This window comes from Oncorhynchus mykiss, chromosome 22 (assembly GCF_013265735.2).
Source record: "Oncorhynchus mykiss isolate Arlee chromosome 22, USDA_OmykA_1.1, whole genome shotgun sequence".
Lineage (NCBI taxonomy): Eukaryota > Metazoa > Chordata > Actinopteri > Salmoniformes > Salmonidae > Oncorhynchus > Oncorhynchus mykiss.
In genome coordinates this window covers 40,170,527-40,188,101 of record NC_048586.1, presented here as the reverse complement: position 1 = coordinate 40,188,101, position 17,575 = coordinate 40,170,527, and the positions used below count along the sequence as shown (strand labels likewise).

Genomic DNA, 17,575 nt, shown 5'->3' with positions numbered 1-17,575 from the left:
GCGAAAAAGGACTGTCGTTGCTCCAACGTGTACCTAACAATAAACATCAGTGCCTTTCTTAAAATCAATACACAAGTATATATTTTTAAACCTACATATTTAGTTCATATTGCCTGCTAACATGAATTTATTTTAACTAGGGATAATGTGTCACTTCTCTTGCAACAGAGTCGGGGTATATGCAGCAGTTTGGGCCTCCTGGCTCGTTGCGAACTGTGTGAAGCCTATTTCTTCCTAACAAAGACAGCCAACCTCGCCAAACGGGGGATGATTTAACAAAAGCACATTTGCGAAAAAAAGCACAATCGTTGCACCGCCACTGTACCTAACCATAAACATCAATGTCTTTCTTAAAATCAATTCACAGAAGTATATATTTTTAAACCTGTATATTTAGCTAAAATAAATCCAGGTTAGCGGGCAATATTAACCAGGCAAAATTGTGTCACTTCTCTTGTGTTCATTGCACACAGAGTCAGGGTATATGCAACAGTTTGGGCCACCTGGCTCATTGCAAACTAATTTGCCAGAATTTTACCTAATTATGACATAACATTGAAGGTTGTGCAATGTAACAGGAATATTTAGACTTATGGATGCCACCCGTTAGATAAAATACGGAACGGTTCCGTATTTCACTGAAAGAATAAACGTTTTGTTTTCGAGATGATAGTTTCCGGATTCGACCATTTAATGACCTAAGGCTCGTATTTCTGTGTGTTATTATGTTATTATTAAGTCTATGATTTGATAGAGCAGTCTGACTGAGCGATGGTAGGCAGCAGCAGGCTCGTAAGCATTCATTCAAACAGCACTTTTGTGTGTTTGCCAGCAGCTCTTCGCTGTGCTTCAAGCATTGTGTTGTTTATGACTTCAAGCCTATCAACTCCGGAGATTAGGCTGGTGTAACCGATGTGAAATGGCTAGCTAGTTAGCGGGGTGCACGCTAATAGCTTTTCAAATGTCACTCGCTTTGAGACTTGGAGTAGTTGTTCCAATAGTTGTTCCAATGCAATAAATAGGTCATGGTGGAGAAGTAATTACAATATAGCAATTTAACACTGGAATGGTAGATGTGCAGAAGATGAATGTGCAAGTGGAGATGCTGGGGTGCAAAGGAGCAAGATAAATAAATAAATACTGTATGGGGATGAGGTAGGTAGATAGATGGGCTGTTTACAGATGGGCTGTGTACAGGTGCAGTGATCTGTGAGCTGCTCTGACAGCTGGCACTTAAAGCTAGTGAGGGAGATATGAGTCTCCAGCTTCAGAGATTTTTGCAGTTCGTTCCTGTCATTGGCAGCAGAGAACTGGAAGGAAAGATGACCAAAGGGGGAATTGGCTTTGGGGGTGCCCAGTGAGATATACCTGCTGGAGCGCGTGCTACGAGTGGGTGCTGCTATGGTGACCAGTGAACTGAGATAAGGCGGGGCTTTACGAAGCAGAGACTTGTAGATAACCTGTAGCCAGTGGGTTTGGCGATGAGTATGAAGTGAGGGCCAACCAACGAGAGAGTACAGGTCGCAATGGTGGGTAGTGTATGGGGCTTTGGTGACAAAATGGATGGCACTGTGATAGACTGCATCCAGTTTGTTGAGTAGAGTGTTGGAGGCTATTTTATAGATGACATCACCGAAGTCGAAGGATGCTTTGTTGCGATATAGGAAGCCAATTCTAGATTTAACTTTGGATTGGAGATGCTTAATGTGAGTCTGGAAGGAGAGTTTACAGTCTAACCAGACACCTAGGTATTTGTATTTGTCCACGTATTCTAAGTCAGAGCCGTCCAGAGTAGTGATGCTGGACTGGTTAGCAGGTGCTAGCAGGGATCGGTTGAATAACATGCATTTAGTTTTACTTGCGTTTAAGAGCAGTCGTTCTGCCTCTGAACAAGGCAGTTAACCCACTGTTCCTAGGCTGTCATTGTAAATAAGACTTGTTAACTGACTTGCCTTTTTAAATAAAAAATTACCTTGTACTCGGCACATTGACTCGGTACTGGTACCACAGGAGGTTGGTGGCACCTTAATTTGGGAGGTCAGGCTCGTTGTAATCGCTGGAGCCAAATAAGTGGAATGGTTTCCACGGTTTCCATGTGTTTGATGCCATTCCATTGACTCCATACAAGGCATGTAGGATGCATACAGGGATGATTTCTGTATTTTGAAAACTTGATTGCTGACAAGGAAAATATTTTTAGACTATGTCAACAATGGACTAATGAAACAAATACCCAAATATTGTTTTGGGGTGGAATTTTCCTTTAAATTAAGACCAAATAGACAATTTTGACTTTGTGGCTGTGGAATCTGTACAGATTGGAGGCCCAGCAATCTACGGTTCATTCATTCATTCAGTTTCTCAACACTCTCTAATGGTCATGGCTAGAAGGGATACAGTTTTTGTCAAATTAACCTCAAATGTTTTTAGCTAACCCTAACCCCTTTCCTAACCTTAGCCCAATTCTCCTAACCTACTATTTTAATGTTCCTAACCTGCTGCGTAAATTCTCCTAACCTGCTATGAAAAGACTGATCTGACAAAATCTGTATCCCATCTAGTTAAAATCCTCTCTCACCTGCTGGCTTGTACAGCTGTTTGTTTGAATTTGAATTAACTTAATTGACTGAATATTTGAAGCTGTTTGAAATGAACATTCCATTTTATTTAGTCATAAACAGCAAAAAGAGGGTTGACCACAGATTACTTCCAACACTGTAAACAAAAATCACGATAAATTAGCTAAATAGATGAAAAATATCTCCATAATTAAATATTTACATTTTGGTCACGCAATAGGTTGTATTTGTTTTATGGACCTGCCAATACTCAAGAGTAATTTGAAAGTCAAACATTGTTTTCCATTTTTGTTTTGACAATATCTTCATGCTGTAAATCACTGAAATCGTTCTCTTTCAATCCCCAAAAAGTCCAGTGCATTGCCTGCAAGCAGTTTGTCCTGAAAAGGAAAAGCAAACACATGAAAATTCATAAACCATCACGTTCCCGCTCTTATTCTTTTATCACAGACACTTTTTTTTGCAAGAGAAAGAAAGCACATTCAGTGTGTTACCTTACCTTTAAACCACCATCAAACTCTTTTATGGACTCTATTAATGTTCCTGGCTGCAGCTCACCCAGTGGGAATGGATAGTCTGTTCCTAACATCACCTTATCCTATGGAAGAAAATAATAAGAACTGAGACCGTAATAAACTCTTTTGTAAACTCTACCAATACAAACTTCAAACCTTCAAGCCTTTTTTAAACTACTTAGTAATGAGAAATATAATTTGTCTAGATCAGTGACGATAACTACATTGCCATTTAGAAATGAGACACATCACTGCATACCTTTCCAATCACATCAATAAGTAGCTTGAGGGCGATGGGGTCATGCACTAAGGAGTCAGTGTAGAAGGAGCCCAGGTATTTCCGTGGGTTGACTTTGTTATCCACAGCACAGAGGTCAGGTCGGACCTGGAACCCATGTTCAATTCGGCCAATAGTGAACGGGAAAGAACCCCCTAGGGAAAAAACGCCGCTTCACACGTCAATCTTTCAAGGGTGATTCTTGGATTCTCCTAGCTCACACTTTCACTGTTTACTGAATGTCATTATTTGTTCCTCTATATATTGTAAATTACCTCCATGAGCAAAGCAGACCTTCAACTTGGGAAATCTCTCAAAGACACCTCCGAAGATCATTGAGCAAATGGCCATGGTAGTCTCGGAAGGCATACCTGTACAAAAATTTAAAAAAAAGGTTACTCATTTGTGACAACGTCATCCAGGTAGGCTGTGACACGGCATTTGATTGATCAGAACAGAGCTGAGTCTTTACCCTATCACTCACCCACTAACCAGGGGAGCCAGTACTTGGCCATCCTCCCATCGATCTGCATGTCCCATGGGTGTACAAACAAGGAACAGTTCAGTTCCTCAGCAGCCTATAGAAAAGCGGGAATATCACTCATGATTTTCATAATCGACATCATTACACAGTCATGATGAATTGATACTCGAACATCAAATGTGTCTAGTTCCACTAATATCTGGTCCACAAACTATCTTAGGTGTAGTCTAGAAAGAGCAAGAGTATGATTTTCAATGGTGTTTCTATCTGGCTTTGTAACACTATAGCTGGAATATCATTAGGAATATAGCTGCCCATGTAAATAAATCAATTCACTTATATGGCTCTTACAGCATAGATTGGGTAGAGTTCGGGGGCGTTAAGATCCCAGGTGTTAATGTGTGAGCCGATCTGTACACCAGGGAAGCCCAGCTGCCTAACACAACGCTTCATCTCCAGCACAGCCAGGTCAGGAGCCTGCATGGGCAGGGTACCCAGCCCCACGAAGCGTCGAGGGTGGAGCGCCACTGTCTTAGCCAGGTCGTCATTCAGGATCCCACACAGGTCCAGGGTGTCATGAGGTTTGGCCTGTCACAACAGGGAAGTGAACCCAACACAACCAAAGCCTTAGTAATGCATTGGCAGCTATGTTTACAGAGAAGTAAGCACATCAAAGTCTTAGAAAAGGGAGAAGTGATGTAAAAAAAAAAACATGTCAGAGAGTAAAAGTAAGGATATATTTTTTTATTTTTGCATTGTAACTTAAAAAATACCATAATATATCTGGCACTAATAGTGGAATGATAGAGTTTCACAGTATTACTTACCCAACAGTGTTTATGATTGGCTGTAATATTCACCTGTTGATTTCTCCCACCAGAGCAGCATCTGTTGTCAAACTGGGAAAGCTGTTCTGACTTTTTGGCTGTGTGGTCTTGTGGAAATCGCTCTGTCATTTCCTGGTTGCTAAAATTCTACACTGTTCACTCAATTTCAGTGTGTGGTTGCAACCTGGTCTCAGAGCATTTCTGCTTATTTTGTATGTTAATCAGATGACGCTCCAATTAGTATGATATGTTACATATCATATGGTATGTATTAGTTTGTGAATGTCCATCACCTATTTCGTATGATAAATTGCGAATTATAATGTGTATGATATTTTATATGTTACATGTTACGAATTTGCAAAATGTACAATATATTACAAATTTGAAAAACTTTCAATATGTTACAAATGTGCAAAACCTATGGTATGTTCCAAATTCTAGCTAGGTGGCTAGGTGGCTAGGTGGCTAGGTGGGTAGGTAGCTAGGTGGCTAGGTATCCAACATCATTAGCTAGGCTAGGGGTTAAGGTTAGGACTAAGTTTAGGAGTTAGGTTAGATGGTTAAGTTTAGCGTTAGAGGAAGGCTTATCTAAAAGAGTTAAGGTTAGCGTTAGGTGAAGGGTTAAGGTTAGGGTTAGCTAACATGAAAAAGTTGCTAATAAGGTCAAATGCTAAAGTTGTCCATGATGATATTTGACCTCACAACATTCCCGTTATCTGCCCACCCCTCCCCTCCACCCCAACCTAACCTGTCTTATGTAACCATACCAAACGTAACATATCGTACCAATGGAATGTCTTGGATTCATGTACAGAATAAAAACAAAATGCTCGGAGACCAGATTGGTGAGAAAACAAGCACTGAATAGTGTAGGGAATCAGTGTACCATCTAAATCCTTGTGAAATATCTTTCAATAACAAAAAAATATTGTTTTTACAGCTGTTTGAATGAAGCTGGTGGACCAAAACCAAACGCTTCAAAAAGCCTTTTTGGTCCCCGAGCTTCAAACAGCGGTGAAAACTATATTTTTTGGTACAATGATTCCCTACAATATTCAGTGCTTGTTTTCTCACATAAACTGAAATTGAGCCAACAGTGTAGAATTGTAGCAACCAAGGAATGAGTGATTTCCACTAGATATCACAGCCACAAAGCCAGAACAGATTTCACAGTTTGACAACAGATGCTGCTCTGGCGGGAGAAATCAATAGGCGATTATCACAGCCAATCACAACACTGGCGAGTAAGTAATGCCGCGTTCAAAACAACCTGGAACTCTGAGAAACAGGAGGTCAAATCATGATGTCAGTGATCTTCAGGTCGGAAAGTTGGAGCTCTAGAAAGTTGGAGCTCTTTCCCGAGTTACCAGTTGTTTTGAACGCGCTGAGGTCAGAAGTCGGGGATTTCCGAGATCCCAGTTGTTTTGAACGTGGCATAATAGTGTGAAACTATTAGCGCCAGATATATTATGTACATTCTCTGAAATATCCTATGTGAAGCACCTTTAACAAAAATCTGCTGTTTATTTTTTCCCCTTGCAGACAGACTTACCCAGTAGTTAAACATGACAGGCACTGTGGACAAGGCTTGGACCGTCACCCCTAAAGTAGAGCATCATCATCATCATCATCATCATCAAAACCCACAACATTACAATACAGACTTACTTTACAGGCAACATGAATGACTCTGCCGGCTTCAAAATATGCTGCCAAGAGGATTTTGACATGAGGATGATATTGAATATGTGTGTGTATATACCATGTGCATCCATGTCCCGAATCCTTGCGGCTGCATCCCAACAGTTCTCCTGGATCACGCGGAACAACTTCCCGTCTTTCATCATTTTTGCTTCCCCCTAAAATATGGATTGGCACAAGACTCCAGAGAATGAAGGACACTTGATTTGTTCTTTTTTTGGTTTCTATGCCTTCCATTGTCTTCATTGCTTCATGCCTACAATTTCTGTTTGATGAGCAAGATGATGTGCCACTAGAGATTCTGGGTTTGAGTCCAGCCTCTGTTGCAGCCGGTTGCGACCGGGCGACCCATGGGGCGGTGCACAATTGGTTCAGCATCGTCCGGGTTAGGGGAAGGTTTGGCCGGAATCTATGTCCTTGACTCATTGTGCACTAGTAACTCCTGTGGCGGGCTGGGTGCAGTGCATGCTGACACAGTCGCCAGGTGTACGGTGTTTTCTCCGACACATTGGTGCGGCTGGCTTCCGGGTTAAGTGGGCGGAGGATGCACGGCTCTCTACCTTTGCCTCTCCCGATTCCGTACGGGAGTTGCAGCGATGAGACAAGACTGTAACTACCAATTGTGGAGAAAAAGGGGTAATAAACAATAGAAAATAAAAAAACAAGAACACTTCTATGTCATATAAGAAGCAAATCACTCAAGTGAAATTGAAATGTGTATGTGTAATCAGCCACCTGATGGCAGCAAAGAGAAACATTTGGAAACTAGAAAGGGAGTTGAAAATGTCTCATTGGCTATTACTTTACATTCAGGTGTCAACACACACAACAGCAAGTACTCACACACACACACACATAAGCTGTGTTTACAAGCAGCCCAAGGCTGATCACTAATTGATAATTTAATCAATCAGATCAGCTCTGAAAAATATCTGATGTGAAAAGATCTGATGTGATTGGTCAATTGGACCAATTAGGGTAACAAATACTTCAACACAGTCATAGTGACACACAGGTGTTGCTGGACCCAGCGGGTGTCAGTGCCTGTATGAAATCTTACTGTGCTACCCACTCACTACCCACAGGTGGCGCCAAGAGGGAGGGTTGGCTTTGTGTTAGCCCCGCCGAGAAACAGGCTTCGAGGCGTGACAACAATGTGATTTTTGAGGTATGGCAACACTAGACTAGCTTTGTGTGAATGAGATCTTGTAGAGAGCCCAGGAGAGCCTGAGTAGAGGGCTGGCCTGCTCATTAGGCAGGATTAGGTGGTCGCCTACAGCCACAGATTGACAAGGGCGGAATTTTCTGAGCTAAACTGACCAAGATGCACCTCCAACAATACATAAAACCTCACATAATTCTGGCCAAAATCAACAACAATTTCTCTCAACCAGTGGTATATGGGTTTTTTAGGGGAGTATTGATGCCACGCTGTGATAAGCAGTGCCCACTTTGTCAAAGGCAGTGAGGCAAAATATTTATCTTGTCCATTCTCAACGTGCCTCTCCAGGGTCCTCTTGGAGAGACACATCGCTGCAGCGCCCTACCAACATTCCGTCAAGAAAAAGAATGTAACATAAATCATGTAGCAGATGTAGCACATGGTAGAAAAGAGTATGTGGAGGTACAATGTAATGAGACGGACACTTTTTACATCATGCAGGTTTCTCCGACCTAATAGCCTAACCTAAATGATGCCCAATCAAATAAACAATGTGCTGACATGTTAACAGACAACATATCCTAAAAACAGGACACGTCAAAGTAAAATTGACAATATGGGATGGACAATCAGGCTACTGTTGTCCAGGAGTTTCATCCCGTGAACTAAAATATGATGCGGTTTCAGGTTTGTATCCTTACATTTTTTTACAAGCTGATCATAGCGAAAAAATAAAATAATTTTGCATTTCTCTCTGGGGAAACACATTGCAAATAGGCTCAGGATAACTCCTCCTGATAAAGTTGGGGAGCTGATATTCAGAGCTTAAATAGCCAAACTGATTAGTTGGAATCAGGACCAATCAAACCAATTCACATTTTATTTTTCACTTGCGCACGAACACAACAGGTGTAGACATTACAGTGAAATGCTTACTGACAAGCCCTTTAATCAACAATGCAGTTTTAAGACAAATAAGTGTTAATAAGAAAGTTTTTACAAAAAAAACTGAAGAAAAAAATATATAAATTTAAAAAATAAAAATAAAGAAGAAAAATAGAAAAATTATAATAACTAAGGATCATTAACAAAATAACAGTAGCAAGGCTATATACAGAGGGTACCGGGTCAGAGTCAATGTGCAGGGCACAGGTTAGTCAAAGTAATTGAAGTAATATGTACATGTAGGTAGAGGTAAAGTGACTGCATGGATAATAAACAGAGAGTAACAGCAGCGTAAAAATGGGGGTGGAGTGGGGGTGACAATCCAAATAGTCCAGGTGGCCATTTGATGACCTGTTCAGGAGTCTTATGACTTGGCGGTAGAAGCTGTTAAGAAGCCTTTTAGACCTAGACTTGGTGCTCCGGTATCGCTTGCCGTGCGGTAGCAGAGAGAACAGTCTATGACTAGGGTGGCTGGAGACTTTGTCAATTTTAAGGGCTTTCCTCTGACACCGCCTGGTATAGAGGCCCTGGATGGCAGGAAGCTTGGCCCCAGTGATTTTTCTGGGCCGTACGCACTACCCTCTGTAGTGCCTTGCGGTCGGAGGCCGAGCAGTTGCCTTACCAGGCAGTGATGCAACCAGTCATAAAGCTCTCGATGGTGCAGCTGTAGAACTTTTTGAGGATCAGAGGACCCATGCCAAATCTTTTTTCCGTCTCCTGAGGGGGGATAGGGGTTCTTGTGCCCTCTTCACGACTGTCTTGGTGTGTTTGGACCATGATAGTTTGTTGGTGATGTGGACACCTCAACCTGCTCCACTGCAGCCCTATCAATGAGAATTGGGGCACGCTCGGTCCTCCTTTTCCTGTAGTCCACAATTATCTCCTTGTCTTGATCACGTTGAGGGAGCGGTTGTTATCTTGGCACCACACTGCTAGGTCTCTGACCTCCTCCTTATAGGCTGTCTCATCGTTGTCGGTGATCAGGCCTACCACTGTTGTGTCATCGGCAAACTTAATGATGGTGTAGGAGATGTGCTTGTCCATGCAGTCATGGGTGAACAGGGAGTGCAGGAGGGGGCTGAGCACGCACCCCTGAGGGGCCCCCGTGTTGAGGATCAGCGTGACAGATGTGTCGTTACCTACCCTTACCACCTGGGTCGGCCCGGCAGGAAGTCCAGGATCCAGTTGCAGAGTGAGGTGTTTAGTCTCAGGGTTCTTAGCTTAGTGATGAGCTTTGAGGGCACTATGGTGTTGAACGCTTAGCTGTAGTCAAAAAATAGCATTCTCACATAGGTGTCCCTTTTGTCCAGGTGGGAAAGGGCAGTGTGGAGTGCAATGGAGATTGCAACATCTGTGGATCTGTTGGGGCGGTATGCAAATTGGAGTGGGTCTAGGGTTTCTGGGATAATGGTGTTGATATGAGCCATGACCAGCCTTTCAAAGCACTTCATGGCTACAGTTAAGAGTGGTACAGGTCGGTAGTCATTTAGGCAGGTTACCTTGGTGTTCTTGGTTACAGGGACTATGGGGGTCTGCTTGAAACATGTACAGTGCCTTGTGAAAGTATTCGGCCCCCTTGAACTTTGCGACCTATTGCCACATTTCAGGCTTCAAACATAAAGATATAAAACTGTATTTTTTGTGAAGAATCAACAACAAGTGGGACACAATCATGAAGTGGAACGACATTTATTGGATATTTCAAACTTTTTTAACAAATCAAAAACTGAAAAATTGGGCGTGCAAAATTATTCAGCCCCCTTAAGTTAATACTTTGTAGCGCCACCTTTTGCTGCGATTACAGCTGTAAGTCGCTTGGGGTATGTCTCTATCAGTTTTGCACATCGAGAGACTGACATTTTTTCCCATTCCTCCTTGCAAAACAGCTCGAGCTCAGTGAGGTTGGATGGAGAGCATTTGTGAACAGCAGTTTTCAGTTCTTTCCACAGATTCTCGATTGGATTCAGGTCTGGACTTTGACTTGGCCATTCTAACACCTGGATATGTTTATTTTTGAACCATTCCATTGTAGATTTTGCTTTATGTTTTGGATCATTGTCTTGTTGGAAGACAAATCTCTGTCCCAGTCTCAGGTCTTTTGCAGACTCCATCAGGTTTTCTTCCAGAATGGGCCTGTATTTGGCTCCATCCATCTTCCCATCAATTTTAACCATCTTCCCTGTCCCTGCTGAAGAAAAGCAGGCCCAAACCATGATGCTGCCACCACCATGTTTGACAGTGGGGATGGTGTGTTCAGCTGTGTTGCTTTTACGCCAAACATAACGTTTTGCATTGTTGCCAAAAAGTTCAATTTTGGTTTCATCTGACCAGAGCACCTTCTTCCACATGTTTGGTGTGTCTCCCAGGTGGCTTGTGGCAAACTTTAAACAACACTTTTTATGGATATCTTTAAGAAATGGCTTTCTTCTTGCCACACTTCCATAAAGGCCAGATTTGTGCAATATACGACTGATTGTTGTCCTATGGACAGAGTCTCCCACCTCAGCTGTAGATCTCTGCAGTTCATCCAGAGTGATCATGGGCCTCTTGGCTGCATCTCTGATCAGTCTTCTCCTTGTATGAGCTGAAAGTTTAGAGGGACGGCCAGGTCTTGGTAGATTTGCAGTGGTCTGATACTCCTTCCATTTCAATATTATCGCTTGCACAGTGCTCCTTGGGATGTTTAAAGCTTGGGAAATCTTTTTGTATCCAAATCCGGCTTTAAACTTCTTCACAACAGTATCTCGGACCTGCCTGGTGTGTTCCTTGTTCTTCATGATGCTCTCTGCGCTTTTAACGGACCTCTGAGACTATCACAGTGCAGGTGCATTTATACGGAGACTTGATTACACACAGGTGGATTGCATTTATCATCATTAGTCATTTAGGTCAACATTGGATCATTCAGAGATCCTCACTGAACTTCTGGAGAGAGTTTGCTGCACTGAAAGTAAAGGGGCTGAATAATTTTGCACGCCCAATTTTTCAGTTTTTGATTTGTTAAAAAAGTTTGAAATATCCAATAAATGTCGTTCCACTTCATGATTGTGTCCCACTTGTTGTTGATTCTTCACAAAAAAATACAGTTTTATATCTTTATGTTTGAAGCCTGAAATGTGGCAAAAGGTCGCAAAGTTCAAGGGGGCCGAATACTTTTGCAAGGCACTGTAGGTATTACAGACTCGGTGGGGGACAGGTTAAAAATGTCAGTGAATACACTTGCCAGTAGGTCAGCGCATGCTCAGAGTACACATCCTGGTAATCCGTCTGGCCCTGCAGCCTTGTGAATGTTGACCTGTTTAAAGGTCTTACATCGGCTATGGTGAGCGTGATCACACAGTTGATGAACAAAGGTGGTCTAAAGTTTTTTTTCACTGGTTGCACATGTGACATGCTGGTAGAAATGAGGTAGAACGGATTGAAGTTTCCCTGCATTAAAGTCCCCTGCCACTAGGGGCTCCACCTCTGGGTGAGAATGTTATTGTTTGTTTATGGACTTATACAGCTCATTGAGTGTCGTTTTAGTGCCAGCATCAGTTTGTGGTGGTAAATAGACAGCTATGAAAAATATAGATGACAATTATTTTGGTAAATTGTGTGGTCTACAGCTTATCATGAGATACTCTACCTCAGGTGAGCAAAACCTTGAGATTTCCTTAATATTAGATTTCGTGCAACAGCTGTTATTTATAAATAGACACAGACTGCCACCCCTTGTCTTACTGGGGGCAGCTGATTTATCTTGGACCAAAAACCCAGAGAGCAGTACGAGTCGTTCAGCCACGACTCGGTGAAACATAAGATATTACCATTTTTAATGTCCAGTTTGTAGGATAGTCTTGATTGGATCTGATTCATTTTATTATCCAATGATTGCATGTTGGCTAATAGGACTGATGGTAAAGGTGGATTACTCACTTGCCGTCAGATCCTTACAAGGCACCCCGACCTACGTCCCTGATATATTTGTCTCTTCTTCATGCGAATGACAGGGATTTGAGCCTCATCGGTGTCTGAAGTAAATCCTTTGCGTCCGACTCGTTAAAGAAAAAAACTTTGTCCAGTACGAGGTGAATAATCACTGTCCTGATATCCAGAAGCTCTTTTCGGTCATAAGAGACGGTGGCAGAAACATAAGTTACAAATGACATGAAAAAACACACACAATACCACAATTGGTTAGGAGCCTGTAAAACGGCAGCCGTCACCTCCGGCGCCATCTTCTCTATCCAGTCTGGACCAGCCTTGATCCATAATAAAGCCAATGCAAAAGTATTTTTAACAAACGGAGGGCCTACCACATGGATGGGCATTCATAAAATTCCATTGAGGGCCAACGTGGTAGGCCACACCCCAGTAAGCACGGGCCGACGTGGTAGGCCACACCCCAGTAAGCACGGGCCGACGTGGTAGGCCACACCCCAGTAAGCACGGGCCGACGTGGTAGGCCACACCCCAGTAAGCACAGGCTGACGCATTCTGGACATCATTTTTTGGTCCTGTCCGGACGGCCTTGATTTCCATGTCCACGGACGTTGGTTTTTGGTACGATCCGACCCAAATCTGAACATATCATAGACGTCTTTGTTTGGTTCAGATTTTGTCCGGTCTGGACCAGCCTTGTTTTGTCCCAAACATAGACGTCTATAAATGACAGCTATTTAATTTTCTTTCAGAACTGAAAATGAACCTGATTTCAACGTCTGAAAAATACATATTTTCTACTTTTATTCAGAACTGAAAATGTATCTGATTTCGACATCTGGAAAATACGTCTTTTCACTTTTAATTCTGATTGAAATTAAACCTAATTTCAACATCTGGAAAAGTACGTATTTTAGAAGTCTTTTCAACATAATTTTGCTTACTGATACTATTCTAGTAGGGGAGCCAATGTTTTTGTCTCGTCTAGGGAGGCAGAATGGCCAGGACCAGCCCTGCCTATGTAGTAGCATTGCAGGCCAAGGTAACTGCTGTGTGTGGCATTATCACATCTCATGGAACATGGGCAGGCAAGCTCTCATAACAAGGAGTTAGATCACATCTCAATTCAGTGAGAACAATGTACACCACATATACAAATGGCAAGTACACTACAGCTCCATTCAACTTTGAGGCTGTATGCTTGATACACGGACTAAATAGGCTGCATGCTGTATAACGTGAAATCTGTTGCTAAAGTCTGTAATTAATGATGCATCAAGTAAAGCATTTAATTCCCATTATGCTGTAGAATGTGCACATTTGATCAGTATATGGAAAGGTAACCGAAAACATATTCTTTAACATTCAATGTTTTTTCCCCCCATTTTTTTTCTATTGTGTTATTGAATGTACGTTTGTTTATCCCATGTGTAACTCTGTGTTGTTGTTTGTGTCGCACTGCGTTGCTTTATCTGGGCCAGGTCGCAGCTGTAAATGAGAAGTTGTTCTCAACTGGCCAACCTGGTTAAATAAAGGTGAAATTTAAAAAAAGATGTGTATATATATATATTGTACTGTACTGTTGAGTAACCTTGAGACTCACCTTGCAGTGATGGTGAAGCTGGATAAATCCATCATATCCATATCTCTAAAGAACAAATAAAACTGTCATTAGAGGGGGTTTATGCCATCATGATAATGAATAGTTCAGTGTTTTGCTAAGCATAGGACATTTTGAATTTCCTGATGTTATTTTAAAACATTCACAAAGTCGTATCTCATGGCTCGCATGTATCGAAAGCTATAACTTTCATTGCTTGTCATTATGCACCTCGGGGTTCTGCTTGTTACGCACAGTAGGCCTGCAGGGATCAAAAACAGACCAGCCAATGTCATAAGCCATTTTAATGGGAGAAAATTACCTATGAACCACTTTCACAACAAATGGGAACAGAGACAGAAAGGGAGGAATCGGGACGCAATCAACACCATCCCATTTCAGTTCAGTGATATGCATACGGATGAACCCTGAAACAGCCCAAAATGAGTAATAATATCCATCCCATAGGATCAACATCCTCCTCAATTTAGACTGAAGATAGCTTCCCTGTATGAATACTAAGTGGGTTACATGTCCTTGAACTTGCCACGAACCCCAATGCAATTCCTTTATGTTTGAATACAGTTACATTTCCTCCATCCATCTCAACAGTGTTAGACTGCTTGTGGGATCAGGTAGCCTAGCGGTTATGAGTGTTGGGCCAGTAACTGACAGGTTGCTGGTACAAATCCCTGAGCCGACTAGGTGAAAAATCTGCCTTGAGCAAGGCACTTAAACCTAATTGCTCTGGATAAGAGTGTATGACAAAAATGTTGCTGTTGTTTTATGTAGGAGTGGCATGGGTCTTGAACAGGTTGCAGCCGTTTATCTGGTCCTAAGAGTAATGGGTCTAACTTCAATAAGGAAAGGAATGGAATGGGATTTGTTCACTCATTTTATTCATTGAGTCCACAGGTTGGCGCAAAATGCACAGGGCATAACACATGATATCTCTAATGCAGCCATGTTGTTTAACAACACTGTTGTAATCATGTCTGTATAATAAACTAGGAGTGGCATGGGTCAATATTTTATTATTTTTACCATTTTTATTTTACCTTTTACCTTTATTTAACTAGGCAAGTCAGTTAATTAAGAACAAATTCTTATTTTCAATGACGGCCTAGGAACAGTGGGTTAACTGCCTGTTCAGGGGCAGAATGACCGATTTTTACTTTGTCAGCTCGGAGATTCAATCTTGCAACCTTTCGGATACTAGTCCAACGCTCTAACCACAAGGCTACCTGCCGGCAATATGATGCAATTGGAGTCATGTTGACTATCAGGGTGGCCGGGCCTCTGTCCTGACTGACTCCTGTTGCTCTCTGTGGCTTTCTCACCCCCACAAATGAACATTTGTTCCCAGGATAAAACATGGTGTTTGTTCCAAGTGGCTCCCTATATAGGGCACTACTTTTGATTTGGACCATGATTCCCACAAGTCGTAGTGAATGTTGGGAACTTGGTGTCATTTGGGACGCACACATGAACAATCATTAGCTAAGGTCAGGCCTATTGACAAAAAGACCGCCTTTAAAGGACTGGGTCACTGCCAAGCATTGATTAATGTTTAACAAGTCAGTGCAGAGGGGTGGTAAATCTTCTCACAGGATTTCCTTACTGGCTGCATAGAAAATATAAAACCATTTCTTCAGAGTTCTCGATGATATTCTTGTTAGTTTCAAATTAACATTCTTCATCAAGGACTTTGGCATTCTGACAAACACAGTTATAACATGTTACTTAAGTCATTCGATGTCATTGTGCTAAAATAAACTGATTCTGTTTGTTGTTTAGCAATGTGTGGTGGGTGTCATAGGCCTTCATGATTTTGCTCTAAAACTAATGGTATGTTTTTTTGCCAGATGCGAGGACTCAGTAAAAAAAAAAAAAAAAAACACAATTAGATAACCAGATGTATTGATTGAGACAAGATATAACTTCTAGATCCACTACAGCCTGTGCAGTGCCAAGCAGTGAGCGCATTCGGCAATGTGCGCGACTGTGCATAATGGCATTATGTAAATCAAACGTCAGGTAGACTATTAATAATGCACCATGTACCGGGCACGAGAAGTAGCCTGATAGATTACATCCTTTCTATTTAATTTAAAAATATATAAAGTTGTCAATGCATCTTGTAAAGTAGTATGGTATCACAAAGCCTACCTCTTTCAGATTGGGCCATTCCTTGGGTAAAATGTGATTATGAATATCAATCTTCATCCTGATCAATCTACTACGACAAGTGTTTTTCATACAATTCGCCTAATGTGAGACAGGTAGTAAACGGTGTCTATCATGATCATTGAGCAAGGTTATTCTCCGCCCTACTGCCCTGCCCCCTAACACCCCAGTGAAAAGCAGGTGAATGACTGACAGGGCATAGTCTCTTCTCACAGACACCGTGCCAGAGACATGGGCGGACTGGGACAAGAAATTGGCATTTCTAACACACCGGACCATTTTTTCCTCGAGACCTCCATTATTAGCCGGATATTGTTGATTTTGAGGGAAAAAAAACAACAAGTCAGACCAGCCCATCTGGCATTTGGGCAAATAGTTCTAGGGCCAGACCGCTTCTAGACTCACAGACATCTCATTTATGGATGGACAGGGTTTTTACACACAGCACCCAAAGAAATAACTGGGGCTGAACAAAAATATCCAATACATCGAGAAGAGAGGAATGTATGTTCACTTTCCTCTTCATGTAGGTTATCCTTCAATCGGGTTTTATTATCAGGGGGTCATAAATATTTGCGTAGCAGACTTATTGACTAATAGTTCATCTGTGCACAAAGGGTTTTGATGACCCCCCCCCCCCCCCCCCTCCTCCCAAATGCAGCATCTGTTGTGCTATAGGCTATCTACATGATGTCCTGCATTACAAGAACATGCTGAATCAGCAGGTTATACTATGAGCCTCATTTTCGATCCCATGTATTACAAACACATGCAGTAGTATGGAACATGGTCAAATGACTTAGGCTATTGGATAAGTTGCAAAAACAAAACCTATTTGTGTGTTGATTGGTTGAACCAGAGAGAGTATTCTAGTTTATTATACAGACATGATTACAACAGTGTTGTTAAACAACATGGCTGCATTAGAGGCATCATGTGTTATGCCCTGTGCATTTTGCACCAACCTGTGGAATAAAATGAGTGAACAAATCCCATTCCATTCCTTAATGAAGTTAGACCTATTATTCTTAGGACCAGATAAACGGCTGCAACATGGACTCATGGCTCCACGTAACATAGTAAAGGTAAATCTGCATCCCTCCATTTCCATTTAGTATGACATGTTACGTTTTGTATGGTATGTATTCATTCTTGGATGTTCATCGTCCATTTCATATATGTTACAAATGACAATTCGTATATGTTATGAAATGCAGTTCATACATCATGTTATGAATATGCTATATTTATGATACTGTACAAATTCCAATTTGTTTTGGGTCACGTTAGCTAGGTGGCTAACATTAGCTAGCTAGGGTTATGTTATGGTTAAGGTTAGGTCTTTGGGTTAGGGTTTATGATTAGGGGAGG

General features: G+C 41.8%; 1 protein-coding gene across 1 annotated transcript; it reads right to left on the bottom strand.

Moving 5' to 3' along the window:
• Positions 1-2,641: 2,641 nt before the first annotated feature.
• Positions 2,642-16,367, bottom strand: acmsd (aminocarboxymuconate semialdehyde decarboxylase). Its single transcript, XM_021579716.2, has 10 exons — positions 16,187-16,367; positions 14,021-14,065; positions 6,448-6,544; positions 6,238-6,287; positions 4,207-4,443; positions 3,856-3,949; positions 3,647-3,742; positions 3,354-3,526; positions 3,079-3,177; positions 2,642-2,959 (listed from the first exon to the last, which is right to left on the bottom strand). The coding sequence occupies exons 1-10, from the start codon at positions 16,274-16,276 to the stop codon at positions 2,897-2,899; spliced, it is 1,044 nt and encodes a 347-aa protein (XP_021435391.2). The 5' UTR covers positions 16,277-16,367; the 3' UTR covers positions 2,642-2,896.
• Between the last annotated feature and the right edge of the window lie 1,208 nt (positions 16,368-17,575).